The following is a 27070-nucleotide window of genomic DNA, read 5'->3' as shown; positions in this document are numbered from 1 at the left end:
AAAAATTTTTTTTTTACAGTAATCTTTATCTTTTTTTCTCTCTCTCTCTCTCCTCCTTCGCTTAGAGATATTATATGTATATTAAAATTTCGTACGCGCGTGTGTGATTATGTGCGCCTCGTAACAAGTGAGTAAGTGAGAGTGCGCAAATGAGTGAGGGAGAGACAGAGACAAACATCTCCATCAGAAGTTCAGAGTCGTCGTCGTCGTCGTCGTCGTCGTCATCGTCAGAGCCGAGGCAATATATATCCCACTCTATTGCGAGTATAACGATAAGAAGCGCCGTATCTGTACCGGCTCGCGACAGTATTGCTCGAGTAGCGATCGGCTCACATACACAAAACACACCACAGAGGCAGTGTGCCTCGAATTATTGTGAATCGAACGGCAACAGCAATAGCAGAAGCAACATTGTAACATCGTTGCCAAAGTGTTGTAGTTACTGTTCTCTATAAACATCTTCGTTTTTTTCTTCGATCGAGCAAAGGCTTGGAAGTTGAAAAAAATGACTTCGTGACGAAAAGTTCAGTTTCCAACCCCGCAGTCGTCTTTCGAAGCTACATTCGATTAAAAAAAGAAACGCATAAGTATCAGGTCGACGAACAAGGCCAGCCGCCACGATGAAGGCGAAAGAGCTGGTTCACAAGTGGTACGAGAAGCTGCCCAGTCCGATAAACTGCTGGGACTGGCTGTGCAACAAGTTCCCCAAGACCTATCCGTTCATGTGCTTCATGTTTTATTTGGCAATCGGCTCCTCGGTGTACTTCTGGATCGAGTACGGGCCCGAGCAGGAGAAAATCGCCGAGGAACTGGTGAAGCGCAAAAACTTTACAGGTAATAATGACATTTTGATTAATTTTTATCATATCGTACGTGATGAAGCGCGGTGCGCATACATATTCGATTATAGCTCGTCGAGGCCTCGGAGTGAGATTGGGGTACACTGCAATTCGCCGATATAAGCAAAAAAATCCTGAATGAACTCTTTCAGCATCTTGTCATTTTCGTCAATGATTCGCCCGTCCACCCATAAATACAATTTTTGAATCGACGGGAATCATCGATGAAAGCGCTAAGCCGTGCGTGTTTGCCTGTGTGTTTACGAGCTCTCTCGCGCGGCGCGCACATGCGTGTATATCGTATACGCTAAGTGTGTGCAGACACGCGCCTCGCAGCGACACACGCGTGCTGCTGCTGCTGCTGCTGTACGCACATTATTCGTTAACGATTTGTATTCTTATGATTGTCTGCTATATAGCAACAGGTGCATTTACGAATTTTTGACACTTTGGCCCGAGCGCGCGCGCGCACGCGCTTACGATGAAATTTGTCGCGACGCGTGTGACATAATAAAAAAAGAAAAGAAATATCATTCGTTTTGTATTTTTAATATAGACATATTGTAACGTTGTGTTTGTTTTGTCATTAAGATCGCGGGGTCATATAGCGTATATCGGAGTCGTGTGCGGCCCCCTCGACCGAAAAAGCGAAAAAAAAAACAAGAGCTTCGAATTATATAATTTGAGCATTCACAGAGATCGATATGCGAATTCAATAGTTTATAATACAGTCCCAGTTTCTGTATACCGATCACTGATCGATACGTGCGAATTACGCGTGATTGCATAATTTCGGCACGTTCCGTACATATAAGCAACAATTAAATTTCATTCATGGTCTCTCTCGCTCTATCTCGTGCATGCGTTTATCGCGATACGCGCTAATTGAGTCGCTCGTTGCTTAGTTGACGCGCAGCTTTTCGGCACTGATAATATTCGTCTCTTCGTCGTTTCGAAAAACTTTACTCATTCATTCATGACTACACTCGTATAGCATCCATGCCCAACCGGCTTTATACTTCCGCGTAGTTGATCTTTAATCATGATTCGATTCTGACAATACACACTAATCACGACCAACTGAGAACGTCGCATTAGCGTAAACGACACGTATTACGCGCGTGAAATTGAAAAATTCCATGTTCGCTTTTTTTCCCTCTTTTCTTTTCTCGCATTGATCGTGGCGCGTCGCCGCCGCCGACGTGCGTTATCGTCTCCTTCTTTGACTCTCGATAAAGTTATTGTTATGATTGAATTTTCAATAATAATAATAAGAATGACAATAGTATATGCAATGTACAACTCAGATTGCCAGAATCGGAAAGAAAATTTGGACGCTCTCTTAGAAAAGCATCATGAAGCTTCCTGCTATCCTTCGCAATAGCTCGTCGCAAGCTCGAGCGAATCGGTTGAATCTCTCTCTCTCTCTCTCTCTCTCTCTCTCGCATGCAATTTACGTATAGTTCGGTGCACGCGGGGTACCGCGAAAAATTCACGTGTATTACGCGTCTCAATTGACTCCGCGTTATATTTATATACGTGCTCGTAGGCACGCGGGTGTATACATATCGCGCAGACGAGGACACAATCGTTTTTCGCTCTAAGCAATCGGTTCTTCTTCTAATTTTTCTTCGCGCTAACCGATATTATACACAGACATAGACAGACACACACGCATACACACACTAAATGTCCAGAACAGCGGCTACGTCGCGCGCGTATAATAAGTCGTCGAAGTCAATTATCGAATTATCGGCTCTCTCTATATATCTATGAGCGCGTCTATATATGTGTATCGCTATATGCATATCAGCGACTAACGAATGTATACTGTACATGTGCGTATGTTTGATATATCAACGTATGCGCATGGGTGACATTTTTCGCAATAAGATAATACGAATAATGCCTAATATGTATATTATACGTATATTTGCGATGAGCGTGTAATAATCATTTTATCGGAAATCATGTGGGGTACATACAGTAACAGTCACTTATCGATATAGTTAATACTTTAATATATATAATACATCTGCAAGCTTTGCTCCGCGTGTCTGTGTGTGCTTTATGAAATCGTTTTTCCACTAGCCGCGATTTTCCATTTCTCGCGCTCTGACGTCGATGTCGACGTCGTCAACTTGTGCAACCCCCCGCGCGTATACTTGTCAACAAATGCAGCGTATAGTAGTACACAATGTACAATGTTATTCAACGATTCTAGTGTCTTTTTTTTTCCTTTAAAACTTTTTACTATGCTATTCCTTATACGATTGTTCTAATCTATCCCATTATCTTTTAACGCGAACTAATTAGCCTCTACTACCTGTACTTTTTAACGGTAGCTCATTATCTCGAGCTGATCGATGTAGGCTCTCGAATGCTATTCATAAACTCTCGAGGGAATGCATAAAGAATGACATTATATTTTCTGTTACAATTTATGTTTTATTTTATCACATTAAGATAGTACTATATAGTGACGAAATTTTGTTAAAAATCTATCGACCATATTTGTGCATATAGATCGTTTGGTCGAATGCTCCAAATTATCTTATCGATATCCTAAGAAATTACTATAATATTAATATCGATTTCCGTTCGTTTTTTATATAACTCATTCGTGACGATCACGGGAAGTACACGAAATTTTTCTGTAATACAATTATATCGTATTGAATTAATTTTACAAAAAAAATTGAATTCAATAAAAGCCCGTCAAACTGCAGTACGAAGAAGCTTTAACCGTCGTCGCCATGCAATTATCGACCACTTTAATCGAATCGTCGAGTAAAATTTAAAAATTTCCAATCGAATCAATAAGTGCCTAATCCAATTGTCGAGGCCAAAGCCCGTAATACGCGCTCGACCACCGCCACCACTTCTCCTCTCGTATCGATAAAATTACAATACATTTTTATTGTTCTTTATTTTCATATAATTACGCCTAATAAAATGTTGGCGCACGTGAGCTTCGGCCGAAATTCTTTTCTCTTTCCTTCTCGATTCTTGTCGATCATCTGTCTCTCCGTTATGACCTTACATAATTTTGCGCTTGCACGCGAGGCGGTATATATGATTTATTTTGCAATATTATAAAGATCGTATATAATTGTCGAGTGTGCCTCCTGTCACTTCTCGGTTACGCCGATAAATAATTCATGTTTACTCGCAGGCAATTTATCAACAAACAAATAAAGACGGCCAGTACATATTATTATAAGCGAGAGAGATCAGAGACCACGTGTGCGCGCGCGCGATAGGGATTAATATTTTTATGTATCAAGTGGTCGCTCGTCGCGCACGCACGCGCTTACGTGACATTGTATATTATATATTGTACGTCAAAAATATGAGAGATTTCGATCGAAACAATTTTTATTGTACCCTGCGACTCGGCTGCAATATAATAACGCGTAATAATTACGATTGAGATGAAAAGAATCGCGCGCCTGGCCGATGCCAATCGAATTTTTTTGAGCCGTGCGTACGTCCACGCGCCAAAATCTACACGAAACGCGGAAGTTTCGTACGGACAAAAAGTCTCTCGTTCCAGAGTCTCGTTATCACGGTCAATGGTCATTGTCGATCTGCATTAGATCGATGCGGCTTTTTGTGTGCTGCGGCGGCACAGATGCGGCGACGACGACTGCACTGCTGCGCACAGGGAGCGGCGGTTCGCGTCTGTTTTTGTTTTTTGTCATTGTCACGGCTATTTATTGTTTCGAACTAGTCGCGCGAGGACGTATTGCCGATTTTTTTTTCTTTCCGCGTTCGTTGTGTATACACACATGTTCGATATATCTTCGTCGAGATGTCTGTCGGGATACTTGGACAAAAAGATCCGGTTCATACACATATACTTACTAGGAAATTCGGTTTCATAGCTGCCTAGAGGTGAACAATCGGATCGAGCTCGTATCGAGGGTAATTAGTGCAGATATAATGGTAGTGGATCAATGAACGGAGATAGATAAGGGAGTAGATCATTGTACCTAATTACATTTTCATTTTCTATATTACACAAATTAATTATAACATAATCTTCATTATTTATCCGCGTAGGAGATATATTATTAAGAGAGAAAGAATTTAAAGAATTTTAAAGCAAACTAAACAAAAACGATGAATTAGTAGTTTTAATTGTACGATAAGCCGTAAAACGAGACCGAGAATTAATCTGTAATGAGCATCGTGTGAAGCACGCGTCGTACACGAGACCTGCGCGGCGTTAAAACAAAAACAAAACAAATCCGCCGATCCAGAAAATTTGTTGAAACAACTGCGGGGTTTTTTTGTTGTAACGTTGTTTTTGTCTTACATACTTATTTTGAATTTGAGGCATTTTTACTTAGAAAAATGCCAATTGTACTTACTCCAAGGCCAATTACTTTACGGGACGTGCAGATAATTGTATAATTTATTATTGAAATTCGACTGTTTTCGATGCGCGCGATACGATGCGGCAAAGAAGAAGGAACAAAAATTCACAAATATCATTTTCATCCGTTTTTCATTTTCCATTTTGTTTTTTTCTTTTACAGTGGTAATAACCAACGTCATAGAAACTGGAATGCGAGAAAAGATGAACGCGAGTCAGATCGCCGAACAAGTCTTCGTCGAGCTCGCCCAGTATCTGGGTCATGAGTTGGACCACTACATAACCTTTCCTCCACTCGGGACCAATTACACCTTCATCAACTGCTTCTTCCTGGCGTTTTCTACCCTCAGCACGATCGGTAAGCGAGCAGCACCACAGCTGCTTCTTTTTTTCCTCATGCGCACGAACGTATCGACGCATTCATTATATATCTCTGTAATAATTGTTATTTAACTCGCGGCGTATATCGCGCATCGCTCGTTGATAATTTTTCAAGTACTTGGCATGGATTGAAAAAAAAAAAAGAAAGAAAGAAAAACGGAGTAATGACGTTTCGCGACCTTCGCTCCGATCAATGAAATCATACCGATTCGGTTGACGCCGCTCACGTTTTCACCGCGCGCACGTGCGAAGCTCGATTATTTTTTTTTTAGAAAATTACTACGACGACGTCGAGGGATGAATCGACCGGTAAACTTTTGTGACGTATGAGTACTTGCACTATCGTCAACTTTCGAATTGTTGCTGATTTTTCCCTCTCCTTTGATGTCGGTACATATAACAATCATATTACACACATCGATTAGATGTTTATCGCTCGACTCGATCAGGTGCTCTCTCGTCACTCGGCGGGGGCGGCCGCCTTGATTGATGTTTCGCGCAAAAAAATTCTCGCGCGCATCATACAACGAGATAAGAATTTTTCAATGCCGAATGGCGCGAAATGAAAAAAAAAAAAAAAAATTACACACACCAAACCCAACCCCCGAATTTTCTCAACAGGCTACGGCAACATCTCGCCAACGCGCAACTCGTCACGCCTCTTCACCATAGTGTTCGCCTTTATCGGCATACCGCTGTACGCCTTGACCCTGGCGCGCATCGGCGAGATCTTCGCCCACATCTTCATGGAAGGCTACTACAATTTCAAGGTGGACATGCTGTCGCTCGAGCAGAAGGAACAAATGGAGATCGAGAGGTACAAGGCGATGGGCCTGGAGCGCACCCCGGAGGACATTGAGCGGGCCCGCCAGCTGCGCAGGTGGATCTCGATTCGATTCTCGATGAAGATCGTGCTCTTCGTGATACCGGGACTGTCGCTGATGGTCGTGCTGCCGGCAATACTGATCGGCAGGGTGGAGAAGTGGACCTTCATCGAGGCCGTGTACTTCGCCTTCATCTCACAGACGACCATCGGTTACGGAGACTTCGTTGCCGGTACGTATTTTCTTTTTTCCTTTCTTTTGCTCGCGAAGGCTAAAAAAATAATATCGGTAGTATATAATGTTGTCTCGAGCTCTTTTTATACGCAATTATCGATAACTAATTCGATACGATACGTACACGTCGTTCCACGAAATTTTATTATCCTTATTTACCTCAAAGCTCAAAGCCGTGTGAGAATATATGCAGAGATATATCACGCGGTTTACATTTTTTTTTCTACTGCTACTACTACTTCGTCGTTCGTGCAATTTTTTGTACGCGCGTCATTCATCGTCGCGTCTCATCTCATTAACACGTCGTTATTTTTGAAGCTTTCAGACGCATACGTCGCGGAGATCATTGCATTTTCAAATAGTCTATTAGTGCTTGCGCGACTTGGCTAAGAAAATTTACTGCTGCGTCGACGTATTCCGTTACGTATTTATTACGCGTATTATTGCGTTCGATGACAAATTAGTTTTGCTGCTCTGAAAGCTTAAGTTGTGCTTTAAAAATCTTTTCCTTTTTTTTACTTCTTTTTTTTGCTTCTTTTATTTTTGTTATTGTTGCACACGTTTATTAAAAAAAATATCGTTTTTGTTAAATCATGCAAACAAAAGGAAACTTTTGAGTAAGTACCAAGATCATAAGATAGGCATGCAACCGTATGATATTGTAAAATCAAACATAAATCATCATCAACTATAACGAGGAAATGAAAATTATTGCCGCAGGTATCAAAAGCAACATAAAAAACAAATGGGCCAACGGCTTCTACCAGACCTTCCTGTTCATGTGGCTGTTCCTCGGTCTCAGCTATATCGCCATGATCATACGATTCATCACCGACTTCATCTCGAGCCGCAAACTGCTCAAGATCGAGGCTGCCCTCATCCAACGGCTGCGCCTCAAGCGCGGCAAAGTTTGGAACGATCGCATTCTGAATTTCAAGTTCTTCCAGCGCATGGCCGAGGAGATGCAGCTGCACAAGGAAATTAAGGAGCCGCTGCAGTACTCGTCGCCCCAAATGTTCCTCGCCGAGTGGCAGAGCTGTCCGGATCTGCGCATGCTCGACACCCCCGAGTTCCAGGCTATGGTCGAGGCAGAGGCGATGAGACGCGTCAAGAGCGACACCGATTTGCAAGCATTGGTAAGGATTTTCGCTAATTCTCTTCTCTTTTATTTATACATCGTTACAAATATAAGTGTATCAATGTTGTAATAAAATTTACAGTACGAAGAAGAGATGATAGAGGAGAAGCCAAACAAGAACGAAAGATGGGTAATGCGTTCGGACGCAGCCGACCAGGTCGGGGACGAGCCATGCAGAGCCTCCGAGATTCTGTCTCGCCTTGTATTGGCTCTGGGCTACGAGCCTCCGTGCTTCTGCGACGAGGAGGATAATTGCGAACAACAACAACAACAGAACGAGCAGAGCGTCTACGACACGGTGAGATCGATGTCGATGGCAGCGGCCGACAGGTCGGATTCACTTTCGCCGATCGCCTTGGACGCCGCAGCCCTGGCTCAGCTCAACGCCAACACGATCACCTCGATGCAGAGCTACAACGCCGGCGGCGGCTACTCGAATTACGACGCCAAGACCATCACCCAGGACGAGTCGGTGTTCAGCCACTGGAGCACCACCATAGGCCCGGAGAAGATGACCCCCCTCGACAGCAAGTGGGACGTGTCGACGACGAGCGAACCAGCGAGGAACTTGGCGGCGGCGGCGGCGGGCCCAACAGTCGTGCCCGACAGCAATCAGACGAGCGTGACGGGCTCGGCCGCGTTGGCGGCCCGACTGGCCCGCGGAATGCGTCCGCGCTCCAACAGCGAGCACTTCGCCAACAAGCAGCACGCGCTCCCTTGCCGCTATCGCAACGAAATGACGTGGTACGGAGCGCCGACCAGCAAGGAATTCGACGACGTCTTCAAACAGAGCCGTCGAGAGCAGGAGCAGGACAACAACATCATGCCGCAGATACCGGAATTGTCGTATGGCTCGCAGCAGCAGCCGCAGCAGCAGTCGGCCAAGAGCAAAGTGTTTTCGCGCTTCATGCGCTTCAACAAGTGGATGAGGAGGCCCAGCATCATCGAGCAGCAGGTCGAGCGCAGCTACAACAGCATCGAGGAGGCGATGAGGCGCGACGCCGAGACCTTCGACGAGCTGCCCAAGGACTCGACCGTCATCGACGTCATCGAGCTCCAGCAACGCGAGCGCTCGCAGCGACGGGGCGAGCGGGCCATCGAGGAGATCACCACAAATCTCAATCCCAAGTCCCTCGAGGTGCTGGAGAACACCTCGGTGGCGGACCTGATGCGCGCCCTGGCCCTCATCAGCGTGGGCGCAGCCGGCAATGTCGCGGGTGGCGGCGGCTACCGCCAGGTCGACGACCGAGGCCAGCCTCTTCTGCTGGACGACCATCAGTTCATGTCGATCACGGGCCACAACGGCGTGGGCCTGGCGCCCGTCCCCATGACCGTGGCCTGTCAGTCGGCTGGCGCCGCCGGTCAGCCGCATCGGAAGTTCGGCACGGCGCAGCGGCCCCCGGAGAAGGGCCTCGAGAAGCTGCTGTCGCTGTTCGTGCCGCCACCAGGTACCGGAGGGACGGACACGGGCTCGTCCAACAACCAGTCGAACCAGTGCCCGTCCAGCGATCTGCTGACGGAGGAGGAGCGGCAGCATCTGCGCGGCAGGCGCGCCACTCAGGGCAACGCCGACATGCTGGGTCTCAGGTCGCGCTTCGGCGATCGCCGATTCTCCCTCAGGCCGACCAGTTTCGGCGGCAGTGGTGGAAACGGCTCGTTCGGTCGGGGCGGCGACGCTTACACCAGCAGGCGACGCTTCGACGACCATCATCTGATCGAGTCCTGCCCGAAGCGCTCGCTCGTCCAGACGGAGAGCCGACCCGGGATCTCGTCGCCGGTCGCGCTGGCCGCGGCCAAGAGGGCGGCGCGCCGATTCTCCGTGCGTCCGGCCGACATCGCCTCGCCCATAGGCAAGGGTGCCACCAGTCCCCTGAGCGTCGCCTCCGCGTCCATCTCGTCGTTCGTCGAGACGGATCCGGCTGGCCCGTCGCCGGACAGTCCGCGAAGTAGATACGACCGACAGACCTCGCTGCAGACCGGCCCGATTCCCCGTTGGAAGGCCGGCATACTGCAGAAGGGCGCCTCGGCCTTCAGGCGAACACGAGCCTTCAGCCTGAGCGAACTGGACAAAGGCGGCAGCAGCGGCCGCGTCAACGGCAGTCCGCAGGGCGCGAGCGGCGTCGGTCGCGGCAGCAGCAGCAAACTGGCCATCAGTCCGCTGGCCATGAACGAGGCGGAGGGTCGCGGGATGACCGTGAGCCAGCGGCTGCACACGAGCACCCAGAAGACCGTGACCATCGTCACGCCCAAGAGCTCGGCCAGGGGCCTGATGATGAGCAGCCAGGTTGGTGGCGCTGCCGCGAACTTGATGATGACCACGTCGTCGCCGGAGTCGCCGCGCGAGCGAACCGAGTCGGGCAACGAGGCCGATAACAGCTCCGAGGAGTCGTAGAGGAGACACGAATGTATAGATTGTACAGATGATTTTTTAGATTTTTACCCGCAAGCGAGTTCTTTTAGTTTTTAGATGTATCGATGCTTTGGACGAGGACTCGTTGTCGTACAAAATTTCAGTTTTTAATCGTTCGTCAGTATTTTCTGTATATAGTTTTCGTCTAGAGCGTCGATAATTATGTATAAAATGTAAATAAGACAATTTTTAGTAGACAGTTTGATTGTCTATAATGGACCGAATCCAGGGGGGAAATGTCTTTCTTTCATTTACATTATATTTTCACAAATATACCAGAGATTTGATATTGCGTATTCTATCATAATTTTTTAGCGTTACGATCGTATTGTTGACTCGTTGTATACACCGCACACGCATGTATTATTTTATTTTATTACTCCTCGGTGTGATAGACTGAATATCGTGATATATTTTGTTTTTTTTTTTTAATCGAAGAATGTGAACTCTGCGAAGCAGAACGAGAGAGCCGATTTATTTTGTCCCGAGATCAATACTCAGTCATTTTTACCGATAACTTACGGATCGTTATTTTATTAGCGTAGAGCGCGATTGAACAAAAAAAAAGTTTCCTGTCACGTACATTATAATTATTATACATTTACATATTTGGTACAACACTTTGCAGAGAAGCCATATCATGTATTAATTTTAATTATATAGAGCTAATGTTTTATTTTACATCGTGCCTCTTCTTTGATTACGCTTAAAGTTACCATTTTTTAATTTAAGTCGAAAGAATGTAAGAGACAAAACTGTAAGATAACTGTGTAACTATAAGGAACGACAATAAAAAGGCTGTGACAAGTATAGAGTTTCGATCAAATTGATGCGAATGAAAAACAAAAAAGAATCGAATTGACATGCTCGAAGCGTAACGAGTTCGTTATAGTATTTTTACAAATGCGGCTGTGATTTTAATCGTAGAAAGAGACAGTTTTTAATGAATAGTGAGAGCCTTATCAAATCATACAATGATTATTTTAGATAAGAAAACGATTTCCTATAGGCAGCAATGTAACACATGAATTATTTTTTAAGATTAATTTCAAGTTGAATTAAATTGCGAACAATTCCGTACGAGAGAATTGCCTATAAAGATTAATATGATTATTATATAATTTATTGCGTCTTACGAAATTAATTAAAAAACTATTCGGTAAATTTCATGCAATACGCGTCCTAAAGAGGAATTACCTGTAGTGATTTTAAAGCGCACGAAGTACTTTTTAAGTTTTATTAAAAAATGACTTTTCCGTGTTCTGCGAACACGTCTCCCGTAGAGGAATTTCCTGCGGTCAACAATGTATTGTATCTGCGGACTTCTGATTCAAAAAGTTATCTTTAATTGATTTATGATTAAGTACTTCATTTGTAAGAATTTCCTATCTGATACAATATGTTGCCTTTTTAATATACGTTTCAATTAATTGTTTGAAAACTCATCCTAAAAATGTCTGATACTTGCAAAGTACGTGACGTATTTTCGATGAAACAACCTTTCAATAAAATTGATAAATAAAAAATTTGAGTGCAATAGAAATTATTTTCTGTCTCTTATTATCTTAAATAAATTCTTTGCCTATCGATTTTGGACGTAATAAAATCAAACGTAAGGATTTCAAAGTAAGTATCAAAAGATGTATAGATAAAATTGTTTTAATCAAGTATATACTGAATATAAATTCCACAAACATCATCATTCAGATTTCATTCAATAAGATCATGATCAAGACTTGTTTTACTTTGAGTAAGATTCATCAAAATTTATTAATAAATGTCAATACCTTAAAAAATGTCAACATTTTAGGTATTCCTAAAATTGGCTAAACAGCAAAAGGTGTATGTACACTACTATTAATTCTATTTACATTTTCCACAGTAGATAATTGTATGAAATGTTTGTATAAAAATGCAGCAAGTTATGAACAATTCATGTTTTTTCGGAGATATAATGCACTCAATGCAACAATCAACTTTGTTTTGGTATATTCTTTTACTCGTGCTCACTTTTTATTTTATAGATGAAATAAGCAGCAGATTTGTTCCTTTTTTTAATATGCTCGTTCGATTATGTGAAGCACATTTTGATAGTTACATTAATCACGTAGTTTCAAAGCAAGTACATTGTTTGAAACTCTAACATTTTGCTTATATTGCGCTTCATAAAGTGACACGAGTGGACAACTAATATAAAATAATGCGTAAAATACATTTCGGAAATTATAGGAAAATATTAATCGATACAACGCGTGAACAATTGAAAAAGAATTAATTTTATACAATTAGTGTTCACTAGTCAAAACCATTCCATCCAACCGCTTTTGAAGTTCCTCCACTAAATTTTCTCGTGATACCTCTTTTTCTTCGCGAGATTTCACATCTCTCAATTTCACAATTCCAGCTTTAATTTCTCCCTCGCCAATAACAATAGCCAAGGGTATGCCTTGTTCTTCGCAATATTGTAGTTGTGCAAGAAGTTTCGGACTCTTTTTATACGAGTGTTCGGCTTTGATGTTGGAATCCCAGAGCTCGGTAATGATCTTCATGCGTTCTTCGTGCAAGTTTTTCTGAGCTGCAGCTACGAACACCTGAACTTCGGTCGTTCGTGTTTTCAAGCCACGATTTGCTACTTTTGACTCAAGAACACTGAAGATACGCTCGATACCCAAAGACATTCCAACACATGGAACCGATCTGCTTTTGGGGTCGAACATACCGACGAGATTGTCGTAGCGTCCTCCACCTGCTACACTCCCCACACCGACATCGTCACCTGGAAAATAATTTAATTAAAGACATTAATTTTTGAGGATAATACACTTTTTAATGAAAAATTTTTCACGAAAAAATAATTTTACCAGTCAGAATAGCTTCATAAATAACACCAGTATAGTAGTCTAAGCCTCTCGCTAAACTGAGATCAAAAACTACATTGTCCATAACTTTGAATAATTCACAGTATTTGAGTAATAGGTCCATAGCATCTATGCCTTGAACTGCAGAGGGCTGCTTCATCAGATCTTCGTCTTTCCTCAATTCCTCTACCAAATTTCTACCACCATTTCTGGATACATAGCCACCAATTTTATCAGCTATCTTTTCATCCAAACCTTTCTCTTCTACCATTTCTTTTTTTACTTCTTCCCATGGACTTTTGTCAAGTTTATCAACAGCAGAGCATATGGTACGGAACTTATCTTCTGGAACTCCGCATGCTGCAAAAATACCGTCCAGCAAGCATCTGTGATTAACTTTGATAGAGAAAGGTCCTAGATCCAAAGTGTTGAGAGCCTCATAAATGATTTTCAAACATTCTGCATCAGGTAACATAGGATCATATTGTCCAGCAATATCAAAATCCTGTTAGAAACAAAATATCCTTAGGAAAAGTTTTATTAATAAAATTGTATACTGTTTTTTGAAACTTACACATTGATAAAATTCTCTATATCTTCCTTTGGTCATGGCTGGGTTGTCTCTTCTGTAAACTTTTGCTATTTGGTACCTTTTAATAGAAGCAATTTTGTTCATTGCCAAGTAACGTGCAAAAGGAACTGTTAAATCATATCTCAAGGCAAGTATTTCACCTCCTTGATCTTTCAGATCATAAATTAATTTGGAGTCTTCACCATATTTTCCTGTGAGCACCTCCTGTAATATCATAATTTTTTTAATATTTTTTCCTGCATATTAATTTAATTTTCAAAATTGATTTAACCTTTAATTCAAAGATTGGAGTATCTATAGTTTCAGCACCGTGTTTCTTGAAAATAGAAACAATTTTGTCCATAGCTGACAAACGCAAGGCCATTTGTTCAGGATTGTAATCCCGTGTGCCTTTTGGTGTTTTGAGCTGAAGTTTCTGTGAACTGGTTGCATTGTTATCGCCTAATTCTGCTTTCAGTTTCAGTAGTATGTCCACTTCTTGTTTTATCTGTAAAAAGAAATCACTTGTTATTGAACTATAATGATAATCTAGAAAAAACGACATATAGGTCCGCATATACCTGTGTAGAAGCGGCCATAGTCGTGCATCGTCGTGCAGTCAGAGCAAGTTGTGTACGCATTAGAGTTAACATGTTGCAAGATTCGAAGTAACCCCAACCAGAATGAAATAAAAATCCACCTCAATGTTGGTTATTCAAACTAATAGAACATGAGATAAATTTCAAGTTAACCAGCTAGCATTCTACTGCCACAGATTTTTAAAAATAAGTTTGACAAGTGCAACAACATTTAACATGATCAGAATTTATCTGAATCAATGGAATAATGATCTGTGACAGTGTTGCAAGCAAGCAACTACTGCCTCACCTTTTCATCAATATTTTTGTGTGACAACGTGACAAGAAAACTAATAATTTTATCTAGTTCATGATTAGTACGATTTGACTTTAAGAATTTTAACTGTTCCTCAGAACTAAAACTTTTGATATGATTAAACCATCTCTTTAAATTAGGAAAACTGTTATAGTCTCCATTCCCATAAGAACAACAAAAGTTATAAAGTTGTACATCTCTGTCTGAAGGTGTCCAGCCATTAATGTAACTTTTAGCTGCTAAAATTCTATCAATTTCTGCTAGATGTTCTGTAAATGCCTTTCACCAAAAAAAAATCTTCATTAACTAGTCATAATTCTTGAATCATCATAAACTCAATTCTTCAATTCATATCATTTTTCATATTAATTTTTAATTGAAACTCGCAATTGGTTAGAAATTTTAACAGAAAAAATAACTCAAACGAAACCATATGCAATAAAATAGTACAATTGCGAGGAACCGCAAGTTGTGAGGCAATACTCGGTAGCGTCACCGGGAGGAAGAAGCTGATGCAAGCCATGATATATTAGCGGATAGCACAACAGCTGCTCTATAAATATACAGTTAACCTCAACAAAAATGAGGAACAATTAGATAGCGGATATCATGACAGGAATTATACTTTGCACCGAAATTTAGCCAAGCTTTCACGTGTTATTTTGTAATTTCGCAAAGACATGCGGCAGACAAGCGCACGCATAATCGTTATCAGCTCGCGTTAGTAGTGCCATAAAACGTAAATACATACAAAATTGAATCATTGATTAATTTGACCCTTTAAAATGTTAGCCCGAGATAATTATTCGGCATAGATTGCGAGAAAGAGTTGGAACAGTCCCGTATCAATATGTACGGCATAATGAGTACATATAGCAGACGCGTATGGTTAGCTCGCTGCTCAGCGAGCCGATATTCAAATGCATAAAAAAATTTGCACACGTGTTCCCGTTCACTTTGTAGCCAACCTCTATATCTTGCATCATCGCGCGTCGCGCGGTCACACGCGTTCGCAGAACAGACAGAATTTTTGCACGAAAATCTGGGACTCACCTTGCTCGGATCGGCCTTGGCGCTTTTGAGATTCCTGACTAAGTCGCCCTGGGCCTTGATCTGGTCTTGAAGAGTCGAACCCATGGTTGCTTCGGTTTATAACAATTGTTCTAAACGTACACTTTATCGAACAATCAAGTATTATAATTCAATGTATCGATGTATACACAGATGTGCGGGGTTATGTAGCAGCTCCGCGACACGGTACACCAAGCGCCATCAATGTTTCGACTGCGACTGACTGAGCTACTGCAAGAAATAGCATAAAGAGCGCTGGACTCGCTGCTGCTGCTTGCCGCGCGCGAAAAGAGAGAAAGGAGCCTGTGTAAAAATGACTTAGAGGGGCATTGTTTTGTGTGTGCCGAGATGCCAACTTTTGCTCCTTGAATCGATTTATGACTTGGAATTTTGATATTATTCGCAAAACTTAATTTAAAATTGAAAAACTTTAGTTATTTTCAGACTTAAGCTTTCGATCTTGTTTGAATATTGAAGTTTTAAGTTATCGCGAACACTATACAACTGTATTCAAATGCATATAATGTATTATAATTTTACGATCCTCGGAAGGGGGCACGCTCACTTTTATATTTCGTCACACATCTAACCCAGTAAGCCGAGAGAGCAAGAGAGAGAGAAAATGCTGAGGCCGCGCGATCATTGGCTGGAGAACGAGGCGAGCCCTCTTATACCGATATTACAACGCGCCGCCGCCGCCGCCGCCAGGTTGAAACATTTTTTCTTTTTCCTTATTTTTATTATCCTGCCGCGTGGAACGGGAGGAGGTTGCCTTTACAAGTTTATAAATAGAATCGGTGTTGGGGAGTTTTTTTTTTCGTGGCTCGACAAAAATACACGGCCGCAGACGTATTCTTTTTAATTTTTTTTTTCCTCTTATTCCGATGCAGACGTGTTGTATGCACGTTTCACCGAGCACAGACTCGATCGCAGCTGCATTATGTTATACGTGCAGTGTGTAATCGCTAAAATCGACAAGCCGCGTATAGCTTTCTATATGTCTAATATCAGGACTGCGGGCATGCGGCGATTACACAAATCGGCAGCAGGAAAGTTTGTATTATATCGTGGCGTACGCTCCTACTCCGAATCTGAAATCGACACAAAAATTACCCACTACGTCAATTTTAAAATTACCCACTGAAGTGTGCGCTTATAATATACACCTATCCGATCGAAAATGGGAAATTTTTCTGTAACTAGGCGAATTATGCGCGTAACACGAAGCAAGTCTGTCTGCGCATTAATGAGTATTATAGTCGTACCCGCGGGACTCGATCGGATTTTCTTTGCATATTTACGCGTGCGATTCTCGCGATCGAACTCGACACAGAGAAAAACATATAATACAATGTGCGTGTGTACTTTAATGTGCGAATGTGCTTGCGACAGAAGGCCTTTGATCGACGACGATGCCCTTGCCTCTATACATGCCAATTAACTTTTTCCTTTCTAATATTCAAATCAGCCGCGCGCGTTCCCGCCGCACTTTATAAACATATCAATCGCACCGAAGCGTTAAAGTACATAATAATTCGCTCGAGTGCAGCAGAACTGTATATCGATCGTATTGAAAACCAACTTTTCCCAATTTCTGCGTTCATTCCGGAACATCGGATTATACATGCTCGCGGAATCATCTCGTGCTACCGCTGACAGCTACTTACCTATACGAGACATGCCATCGTATCGGCGTGCTCTACTTGCTCGACCTCGTTGCTCACTGCATACGCGCTCGAATAATGCGTTCAGCGACTCTCTCTCTCTTTCTCTCTCGTAATCCGCGTCTCTTTCAACGGAGCTGTGCCGCTGCTCTCTTTTCTCTTTTTTTTTTGTCTAGATGTGCTGTCCATACATAGACGAAATAATTATGCAATCTCGGGATCTCGGCAGCTGTTTGGGACAGATTTACATCTGCGCGTCCAATGCAAAATCGTTTATCTATCGATACGTACCTGTACCACCTGCGATCGCTCGGGTATGTTTGCACCGAGCAAAGTTTACGAGACGTTGTGTGCATCAAGTGCGCGCGAGACCTTGATACTTTCTTTTTCTCTCTCGTTCGCAATTACGCATTGTGTATAGAATGCTATGTAAGAATATGAAGAAAAACAATATTGAGCATGCGACTGTTGTATGACTCATAAACCATAAGAGAAAGGAGTCTTTGTATTTGCTCAGAAGACAACGAAAAATTAAAAAAAAAGAACAACTACGAGTGAGATATTTTTATTTTTATTTGTTTTTTTGTTTTCATCTTCAATTTTATTGATAGTTATAACAAAACAATTAGGCATTATGTAGAATACATGAAAACGCATGGAATTTTATATAAATGAACGAATATGAAAATGAGAGTAAAAAACCATACACATCGTTGAAAAATAATGTCTCGTATTATATGCTCGAGTTTAATGAAAAAATCATAATTGATGCACTAAAGATCAATATACACTACGAAAGGATCGGTTCGAAAAAGACGATCAATGTTGTATAATTTTATATTTTTTTCTTTTACATCTAGATAACTTTTATTAACCAATTTTTTTTTGTTTATCATCGTTATCGTTTTACAAATTACGCCGGTGTTTTTTTTGTTCTGTTTCCTTTTTTTTAATATATCCTGAAGACATTGCGCGGTCGTGACAATCCCGCGTATCGAGTACATCGGAATGTCCAATTACAATTAATACTTAATAATGTTACAATGCTTTTCACAACTCTTTTTTCTTCAATGATAAAGAGTGGTTGAAAAATGGAATCGCATGTATAGAGTTGGATGAAGTCGAAGGAATGGATAGAGAAAAAATAACAATCAATGAACGCATCGTCGAGAGCAATTGGTTAGATGATAGTTGGGGTGGTTGGGGTTTCTGGGGATGGGAGGGCGGTGAATGTAAATTCATTACTATTTCTTCATAATCGGCATTTATTATTATTTACCTTGTTCATTGTTTTGTTGATGTCTGTTGCGGATTACGATGAATTATTATTACATTTATGATTCATTAATTACGGCTTGGCTTTATTATATATTCCAATAATATACAATGGTTTTTTTCGAATTAACTTTATTTCGTAAACTTCTTTTAAAATCCCTAAAAGTTGACCTTTAAGAGAACATGGTTACTCGACAACAAACATGTACTTTTTATTTTTTTGCTGATTTTTTTTTATCGATTGTTACCATTTACGTTTTTTTTTTATTCCTTTACATTTAATGTTTCGATCGTGTCACTGTTTTTTTTGTTTATTTTTTTTTTGCTTTTTTTTATTTAATAAGTCGTATAAGTGTAAGAGTCACTTGTGCGTGTGTACAAACTTGAATAATTATAGTCAAAGACATCAAAAACATCCTACGTAATGTTTAAATAACGAGACCGTGGATTTGCTTCTGTAATTCCTTTTCTTATCCAGAGTCGAAAAAAACCAATCAAACACGAGGCTCGTCACTTTCTCGTTGTTTTTCAAAATTGCGCGTATAATTAACAATAAATACAATCATTCCCTTGTCCGGTTTAAACAATACAACGAAGACGTATCTGTGAAAAATATCTCGTACATCTATGTGTGATTGGGAAACGATTTTCCGTTGTTGTTTTGATTAAGTTTCCATTGAGCTACGGTCCGATTTTTGCTCCCTGCAAATCCACGGCCTCACAATCGTTAGGCTTACAGCTACTATTTTTTTTAAGATATCGGTGTACTTATACAAGAATGCTTTGACCTCGCGTCATCCTATTTCTTTCTTTCGTGTCTTATAATGAATCATCATATAATATATATAATATATATCACTATAACTTCGAAGATCTTACTAATCATTAATTATCATTCAAAAGCCGTCAATAATTGTCGCAAACATTTTTTTTATATCATCAAGTATCATCACTGAGAAAAACATCTGGTAATACAGTAGTAATAAAAATGAGTGCAAGAGAGTCGGTTGGGACTTCGCTGTTACGCTCAATTTTAATTTATAAATATATGGCGAGAAATTTTACTCAGTGATCAAACGATTCTCCTCTCAAGAGTCAATAATTTTCAAATCGCTGCTCTATTCATCGTAGGACCATGTACTTAGCAATTTATTTTTCTAAATTTGTATTTGACTCGCGTAATATACTAGCCATTTTTTTACTGCTGCTGAGTGTCTTATGAGTTTCTTTTTTTGTTCAATGCTTTTATTTGGTCCGGTGTGGCAGTGCCTTTTGTGTCATCTCATCACACTCGTTAACGAACATCGTGTGCAATTTGGCATTTGTTTGTTTCATTTTTTTTGTTATTTATTTTAAATATTGTTTTCCATCTAGTATATTACTTCATTTTTGAGTTATATTATTTCACATATTCTGTCACTCCTCGTTTTTTCCGTAAAATTTCTAGATAACGAATTGTACCGTAATATAAAGCTTGCATGATTATACAAAATCTCGGCTTTGAAATAATTGTTCATTTTTGCTAAGTCCTGTCTTTATTAAACATAATTATACGCTTTTTCAAACTATTCAAAGCGACTTTCCCACTTTTTATTAGTAAATATACAGTAATAATAATGATAATAATTATAATGAGTAAATACAATGTTTGAACAACGTAAATGTGAATCTTAAACTACGCAGCGCTCAAGCGATTGATACACAAATAATCGAACAAATATATTTTCATTTTTTTTCATATTTCACGAATTAAATGCATCGTTGCTTGCAAACATACTCATTTGTATACTTATTCGTACGACTCACTGATATTTACATCGCTGTAACTAATTTTCATTTAACACTCGCTCCCACATTCATTCGCTTAAAATCAAATCGATACAATCATATGTTCACATGATCATAATCTTAATTTATGTATATATATTTATTTATATATTTCCTTTCAACATTATCATTGTCACCGTCAATGTTATGTCAAATGTATGTATGTACTTTAATATGTATAATGTTCGTATGAAGCTATTAATGTTTTATTTTATCGTCGTCATGGTGTTTTCCTTCTCTTTGCTTACGATTCCAGCACATAATAATCCTTCCTTAATAACGTCTTAATAACGCTCTGTTCAATCTTATCGTCTACGTTACGTTTTCATTTATAACATATATTTATATTTATTTATGTACTTGATGCATGCTTTTTTCGCTTTTCAGTTTCTAAATGTGATGATTGATTTTTTTTAATTTTAAGTACGTAAATTTCGAAAGCTATTATAATAGGATGGAGTGTACGTGGATGATCAGAAAGAGAATGTTTTATCGTATGCGTTTTTCAAGTCTTAATATCTATGAACGTATCCTGTTTATGTCTGCACAGAAAGGAGCTAGGGGTTCGCTATTACACTTTTTTCTACAACATATGTCAAAGATTATCGCTTGTAATTATTCTTAATATCACCAGCATAAAATCAGCGACGTTTAATAATACACAATTTGCTTGATTTATCTCTTCTTTTCCTTATAATCATTCTTGCATGCGGCCTTTACAAGTTTTGGCCTTAGACACTAATCAATAGCGACATTACTTTTATACTTCTTTTAGAAGTTTACTGAAATAGCTTGTTTACTTTTTTTTGTTTTTTTTTCTTTCATGCGTTACGCTTTTATATCATACTCGTTAATGAATGAATCATTTCTTCGTTTCTATGATCGTTTCGTTAAGTTTACTACGATATCTATTAATTAATGCAATTCATCGCCTAATTCATTTGAGCCGCATGAAAATTGCAGATACATCTAAGAGATGGCTAACTACAATTATTACTCGTTTCATTTTACTTTATTTATCGGACCCAAATGACCTGGTTACTGCACTCTATTTGACGCATTTTCGGCTTTGCCAATTTAAAATGACGTCCACTTTATTTTTATGCCATTACTTTTTTTTTAATCGATTGATGATTTTAGCGTTTCTAATGTGAAACAAAGATGAGCATACTTTTAGCGTTAAACGGTACTAATAATCTCGCGATTCAGTCGAAATATTTATTTATATTTTAATTATACTTTTGAAAATCACGAATAAATTTTGTACTTTTTTAAACGTTTCAATGATTAATCGAACTGATTGAGCCGATTTTGTTGAACACACAGACTTGTTCGAGAATGGAAAGAAAGAAAGATGTGCGTTTAGTTACTTTTTTTTGTTTATCGTTAATTTCGTCCGCTTTCCTTTTTTTTGTTATTCTTTGGCAATTGTATCATCACTTTAAGTATTCTTATAGTTTAGAGTCTATGATCCACGAGTTAAAATTGTCTACAAAGTAATTGTTTCTGCTCCCATTGAATACTCGACTTTATCCGGTTTTTAACCAACAACGTTAAACTCTGGAACTCTGGAGACTACGTCTCTTCCGTTATTTTTTTTAAAACTCCTTCAAATTGATTAAGTTTTATTTCGGAGTTCGTATAAATGCATCGGAGAATGTTTTTTTTATTTAAATTCGATTGAACTATACGCTATAGATTCTCTACATCACTAAGAATTCACGAGCGTGACTCGAGTCCGATTTGATTGAAATTTTTTTTCTCTTTTGATCGAACCCGTGTCAGCTATAGAGACTCATCGTCAACGTCGTCGCTACATCATGTGTATAATCATTGATCAGTTCGTACAGAGGAATCAATCGTGCACCGAGAGGCACGAGCGACGCGTCAAACGATGGTTCACGATATATAAAAGTAGAAAATGCGATAATCGTATCGTTGAGAAGCCATATACGTATTTGTGTTTATGTTGGTTTATGTACGTATGTGAGCGTGTGTGTGTACGTCTGCGAGTTTATACTCGCATTAAAAACGGGTTAAAAATTATTAAAAATCAGTTTGGTACGTGCGTGTGTACTTCGTAATGTTTGTCAGTTGCGTCCGATCGTTCGTTTGGTCATAAATTCGCAATTCTCGAATTGCTCGCGCTGTCATTTCGTTTCGTTCGTCGTTTGCGTGTATCGTTCGTGGTCAGTACAGCAGTAAACGGTAATACATGCGCGTATATGGTAACGCAAGATATCGCGGGAAGGGGTAGGGATTAACCATATTCGCGTGTTAAAGTCGAATTGTTTTTTCATCCACCTAAACTCATATACGTGTGTAATATATTTCTAATAATGGTCTCATAGATTAAGCGACGAAAGAGACGAGTTCGTGGTTCGTTGCCACGCGCTTCATACTACAATTCGTTCATCGTTCGCCGTTACAATTTTTATTTTTCATTCAATTAATATTCAAAGCATTCGTTATAGCATGCGGTCTAACAAACAAAGTTCACTCCTACGCAATAATCGATGAACGAAAGTGTCTTCGCTTTTGGCAACGAGTTCGTTTTAATATCGTCTACAGCATTCAATCTCGTTCAGGCACCCTCTCGATGAATCATGTGGGCCTTATCATATTCTCGTGTCCTCTCGTTTCATCATCATGGTCGTCTGATTGGTTTATCTCTATTGGTAATCTCTCTCGATGGACGTTGTTGTTGTGTGTCGCGATCAAGCGCCTTAATCGAGGCGCGCCTTGTAGCTGGTCTTCCAGATCTCGGCAAGCGTAACAGCGCTGTGGAACCTATGGAAGATGCAGAGCGGCACCGTGACCCTCTGCACGATCGACCAGGGCAGGAAGCCGTAGAAGTCGATCTGCACGGGGTTCTTCTGGACCTTCTGCACCTCGAACGTGTAGATGACCCACATGGCGACGTTGCAGATGAGCAGGAAGGTGACGATCTGGCGGCCGGGCTTGCTGCGGTCGTGCTCGGGCAGGTGGACGCGCCGGCGCGACACGTCGGCAATGAAGAGCAGCTGCAGGATCACCTGGAGCACGGCCAGCAGGCCCGTGACCATGACGAGCAGATTGGGCTCATGGGTGAAGGCGGCCAGCGAGCCGGAGATCACCGAGAAGGTGGCGTAGATGAAGAGGCCGAAGGCTGAGACGCGCAGCAGTATGTCGTTGAGGTCGCTCTGCTCCTCGGCCTTGAACTTGAGGTGTCGCACCCGACAGAAGCCGATGCAGATGGCGAGGATCGACAGGGCCATGATGGCGCAGTGCGAGACGTCCGCGAGGTAGATGGCGATCAGGCCCAGATCGGGATGGTGGATCAGCACGAAGAACAGGATGAGGCAGATGAGCGAGCCGACGAGGAGCAGCAGGCCGAAGAACAGGCCCTTGCTAGCACCCACGCAGTCGACGCGACCTTGACCTATAGGTGAGGTGGATTGGAGAGAAAGAGAAACAAAAAACAAAGAAGGCTCTTGTAAATAAAGCGCAGGGGAGCTGCGGGATTGTGTCACTACTACTTTGGCCGTGTGTGGTAACCCTGGAGGTGGTGCCTCTCGATTCTCGGGCGTCGTTTGCGAGACTGCGTCGGTGGAACAATGCACAATTTAGCAATGCAAGATTATTTTTGAGACGAAACATTGATCATTTTTTATGCTTTACAAAAGAAAAAACAATTTTTTGGGGTAGTTTTATGGCGGTTGATTTTAATCACAGTCAAAAGTTAATGCACGAAAAAAAATCAAATACATCCAACTGAATGAATTTTTTTTACAAATTTACATAAAAAAATTTCTGATCTAATTACCGGTAACTTTGAGTCATAAAAATAATTAAATCCATTTAGTTTTCCGTAGTTTTCAGTAGTTTTCCCATTAATGGTAAATATAGCGAAAAATTCAAAAATTTTCAGCGATAACGTGCAGCCAAATTACGGAAATATCACCGCCCAACCTTTCTTGAATAATTAATTATTATATAAGCCATGTACGCATGCGCAAAAATTGAAACGCCCATGAAAGAAAGATATTTGCCTACCCATAATACATTTGTTTGCTGGGAGCTATTTTTTTCAATTAATTTTTTTTTTAATCAAAGCATATGCTGAGTGCAACGAAAATATATATGTAGCTTTTAGTGATAAAACTGTGCTAATGCATGCCATTATATATAATGAAACATTAATTTATTATTGCATTTTTTATATAGACAAATAAAAGAGCTAATTCGTAATTTATTTAATTTTTTAAGAACCCATGTGATTTTCATTCTCAACTGATTCGATCAACTTTTTTTTAAACAATTCCATTTTATAAACAGACGATAAAGTGTCCACATCAAGTTCTTAATTTTGAAAAAACTTTTATCGTGAACTCTGTAAACTACATGTAAAAATAATAAATTAACAGAAACTAAATCGTGTGCAAAGCTTAAAATGTTAAAATCATTACACACTTATATAATGACTATACAATAATATACAATAAATTGTTAATTGTTTTGATATTACATCTTGCAGTGCTAAAATTGATGATTTTGTTTTACCTATTATATGACAGAGCAGTCTCTCTCGCAACGTACGACCCACCCTTCCTCGGAAGGCACTACCTGCAGGGTTACGATCGGCTCGCAAATCGATGCATTGAAGCGTGTTTATCCAGTGTGTAACCGTGCAAAATTGGTATTCGTAAGGATTTTCAAGCTGCCGTGATTATTTTTTTTAAATCAAGTAACAAAGCCGTACCTTTGACTTTTTTCTCTTTGACTTTTTTCTCTTTCTTTTCTTTTTTGCTCTCTTTTTTTTCTTCTACTTTGACCTCTTCCTGTTTATCGACTTTTCCTGACTCGTCATTTTCGGCCGACTCATCTAAAAGCAATGAGTAAGAGAGGGAACAAAAAAAAGTTCAAGAATGAATGAGTGATTCAATGAAAATGAATGAGTTAATAAGAAAATGTTTTTTTTTTGGAAATTGACAAAAGCAAAGTAGTCCTAATGCGCGAATCATAGAAAAAAAAATGAAAAAAAAAAATTCGTTTGATGCTCGCAAATATAATATGAATTAGAATGCATGATTTTCAATGAAATGTTAAACGAGGCTTTTGAAGGAAGGATGTAATACAACCAACTCGATCGCAACCAAGCTAAAAAATAATTTTTTTCATTTCTTTTGATGCTCTCTGAAACTGACATTAAACGCGCTTCATTGTCTGTGTGCATTGCAACGTTCAGTGCCAGATTCATTCAGCAGCAAGCTTGGAAAAAAACCAGAATACCAATTTTACGTATGTATTACATGACTTTCTCAAGTAAGAACAGACGTGTTTTTAAAAAGGAAGCTTCAAGCCTGCTGAGCATTGTTTTTATCTTTGTTTTCATGTCAAATAATTCGCTTTTATACATCTTAATGCGTTTTTGCAAGTAAAAATTTTTTTGTAAAAATCTCAAAAAATAGTAGGGGGCGAAAAAGCGAAATTGTTTCCTTATCCAGCGGTAGGTCTTAATCATTTATCGTGCGGGGACAACCGCATTCACGGGCGGGACACATTTTCACTTTTTCGCCCTCACTCGGCCCATAATAATAATTGAAAAAAAAAAAAGAAGAAATCCTGAAAACTGAATCGTTCGATACCGTACCTGCATTGGCAAGGGCAACGGCCCGCCTCGAGAGCATGGCCTCCAGTCGGCGCTCGAGATCGGCCTCGGCCTGGGTGTAGCGCGGATGACGTCCGATGTGCTTCCACATAATGTAGATGACCGCGGCGCCGATCAGACTGTACTCGATGATGAAGGGGAACAGATAGGGCGCCGAGTCCTTGACGATGGTGCCCATGATGTTGATGCGGCCGCAGCTGTTGTTGCCGCCCATGAGGCTGCCGTCGTTGGCCGTCAACGCCTCGGCGTAGGCGTTGTGGCTGGGATTCCACAGGGGGCTGCTGCTCAGCATGGCAGCGGCGCCGCTGCTGAAGTTGCTGGCCGTCGCGTTGGCCGTCTCCAGGAAGCGGGCGATATTGTTCTTGGCTTGGCCGTCGGCATCCGCGGCAGCGCCAGCCGCGTCGAGGACCGAGTCCGTGGCGTAGAAGGCGCCGGCCGAGGTCGTGATGGCGTCGACGGTCGACGTGGAGATCGCGTCCCTCTGGCCGGGCATGAGGCTCGTCAGGAAGGTCGACAAGGTAGACGGCGCGTAGGTGGCGCTAGTCTCTCCAGCCATGGAGCTGCTGCTGCTGATCATCGCGGCGGCCGTGCTCGAGGGCATGCCCGTCGACGAGGCGGTGGCGGCCGCCCACTCGGCCGGATTGGCGCTCGAGCCCAGGGTGACGGCTCGGGCCATGGGCTGCACGGTGGTGCGGGCGAGTCCCTGAAGACCGCCCGCGGGCAGAGCCGTGCTGGCGATGTCGCGCGCCCACTTCGGTCCCGACGTGGAGTAGCGCATATTGCTGCCGCCGGGATTGCGCGCCGACTCACCTAGGAATGAGCCAGCGTGACGTAGTGTGTGGTCCCTTATGCTCGCTGGGAGACAATGTGGACAATCGGGGGATTTTGGTTAGTATCTAGCGCCGGTCTCTAGGGCGACGTCTACTCTTATTTTTTTTTTCTCTTTTTTTGGGGGGCGCTTTTACGGGTGGTGCACTCTTTGCCCAGCATCAACGTGAGTTAGTAGATAAATGTAACTGATTGTCACACGGGGGATTTTGAGGTGACTAAAAA

The 27070-nt window shown here is 41.1% G+C and overlaps 3 protein-coding genes across 5 annotated transcripts in view; 1 reads left to right on the top strand and 2 right to left on the bottom strand.

Annotated features, from left to right (window-relative positions):
• Positions 1 to 300: 300 nt before the first annotated feature.
• On the top strand, positions 301 to 11750 carry LOC106654312. Its single transcript, XM_014374112.2, has 5 exons — positions 301 to 834; positions 5384 to 5578; positions 6223 to 6657; positions 7380 to 7795; positions 7880 to 11750. Exons 1-5 carry the CDS (start codon positions 621 to 623, stop codon positions 10187 to 10189), a joined length of 3570 nt encoding a protein of 1189 aa, XP_014229598.1. The 5' UTR covers positions 301 to 620; the 3' UTR covers positions 10190 to 11750.
• A 100-nt stretch (positions 11751 to 11850) lies between these two features.
• Positions 11851 to 15835, bottom strand: LOC106656015 (histidine--tRNA ligase, cytoplasmic). Of its 3 annotated transcripts, none has more exons than XM_023462863.1 (6): positions 15584 to 15835; positions 14525 to 14809; positions 13929 to 14144; positions 13640 to 13861; positions 13069 to 13570; positions 11851 to 12983 (listed from the first exon to the last, which is right to left on the bottom strand). In XM_023462863.1, the coding sequence occupies exons 1-6, from the start codon at positions 15665 to 15667 to the stop codon at positions 12493 to 12495; spliced, it is 1800 nt and encodes a 599-aa protein (XP_023318631.1). In that variant the 5' UTR covers positions 15668 to 15835; the 3' UTR covers positions 11851 to 12492. The 3 variants fall into 3 exon arrangements, with proteins under 3 accessions (XP_023318631.1, XP_014232122.1, XP_014232114.1); XM_014376636.2 differs by lacking the exon at positions 14525 to 14809 and adding an exon at positions 14218 to 14356 and having other exon boundaries at positions 15584 to 15668; XM_014376628.2 differs by lacking the exon at positions 14525 to 14809.
• Positions 15836 to 18750: 2915 nt separating this feature from the next.
• Positions 18751 to 27070, bottom strand: part of LOC106656904 — a 56503-nt gene continuing 48183 nt past the window's right edge. The window contains exons 9-10 of the mRNA XM_014378091.2: positions 26000 to 26872; positions 18751 to 23788 (exon numbers count right to left, since the gene is read on the bottom strand). Of these exons, the coding sequence (XP_014233577.2) occupies positions 23094 to 23788; positions 26000 to 26872 (1568 nt within the window). The 3' untranslated portion in view covers positions 18751 to 23093. The remainder of the gene's footprint in view (positions 23789 to 25999; positions 26873 to 27070) is intronic.

The sequence above is a fragment of the Trichogramma pretiosum genome, unplaced genomic scaffold, assembly GCF_000599845.2.
Source record: "Trichogramma pretiosum strain Unisexual culture from Peru unplaced genomic scaffold, Tpre_2.0 scaffold1, whole genome shotgun sequence".
NCBI lineage: Eukaryota > Metazoa > Arthropoda > Insecta > Hymenoptera > Trichogrammatidae > Trichogramma > Trichogramma pretiosum.
Note: the sequence above shows the minus strand (reverse complement) of the source record. Positions and strands in the feature narration are given on the sequence as shown.

Excerpts from the sequence above, each read along its gene's own strand:
- LOC106654312 (XM_014374112.2), top strand. The coding sequence starts at position 621 with ATGAAGGCGAAAGAGCTGGTTCACAAGTGGTACGAGAAGCTGCCCAGT. Across the intron at positions 835-5,383 it reads GAAGCGCAAAAACTTTACAG|TGGTAATAACCAACGTCATA; the intron begins GTAATAATGACA and ends TTTCTTTTACAG. Across the intron at positions 5,579-6,222 it reads TTCTACCCTCAGCACGATCG|GCTACGGCAACATCTCGCCA; the intron begins GTAAGCGAGCAG and ends TTTTCTCAACAG.
- LOC106656015 (XM_023462863.1), bottom strand. The coding sequence starts at position 15,667 with ATGGGTTCGACTCTTCAAGACCAGATCAAGGCCCAGGGCGACTTAGTC. Across the intron at positions 14,810-15,583 it reads CCAAGGCCGATCCGAGCAAG|GCATTTACAGAACATCTAGC; the intron begins GTGAGTCCCAGA and ends TTTTGGTGAAAG. Across the intron at positions 13,571-13,639 it reads ATAGAGAATTTTATCAATGT|GATTTTGATATTGCTGGACA; the intron begins GTAAGTTTCAAA and ends TGTTTCTAACAG.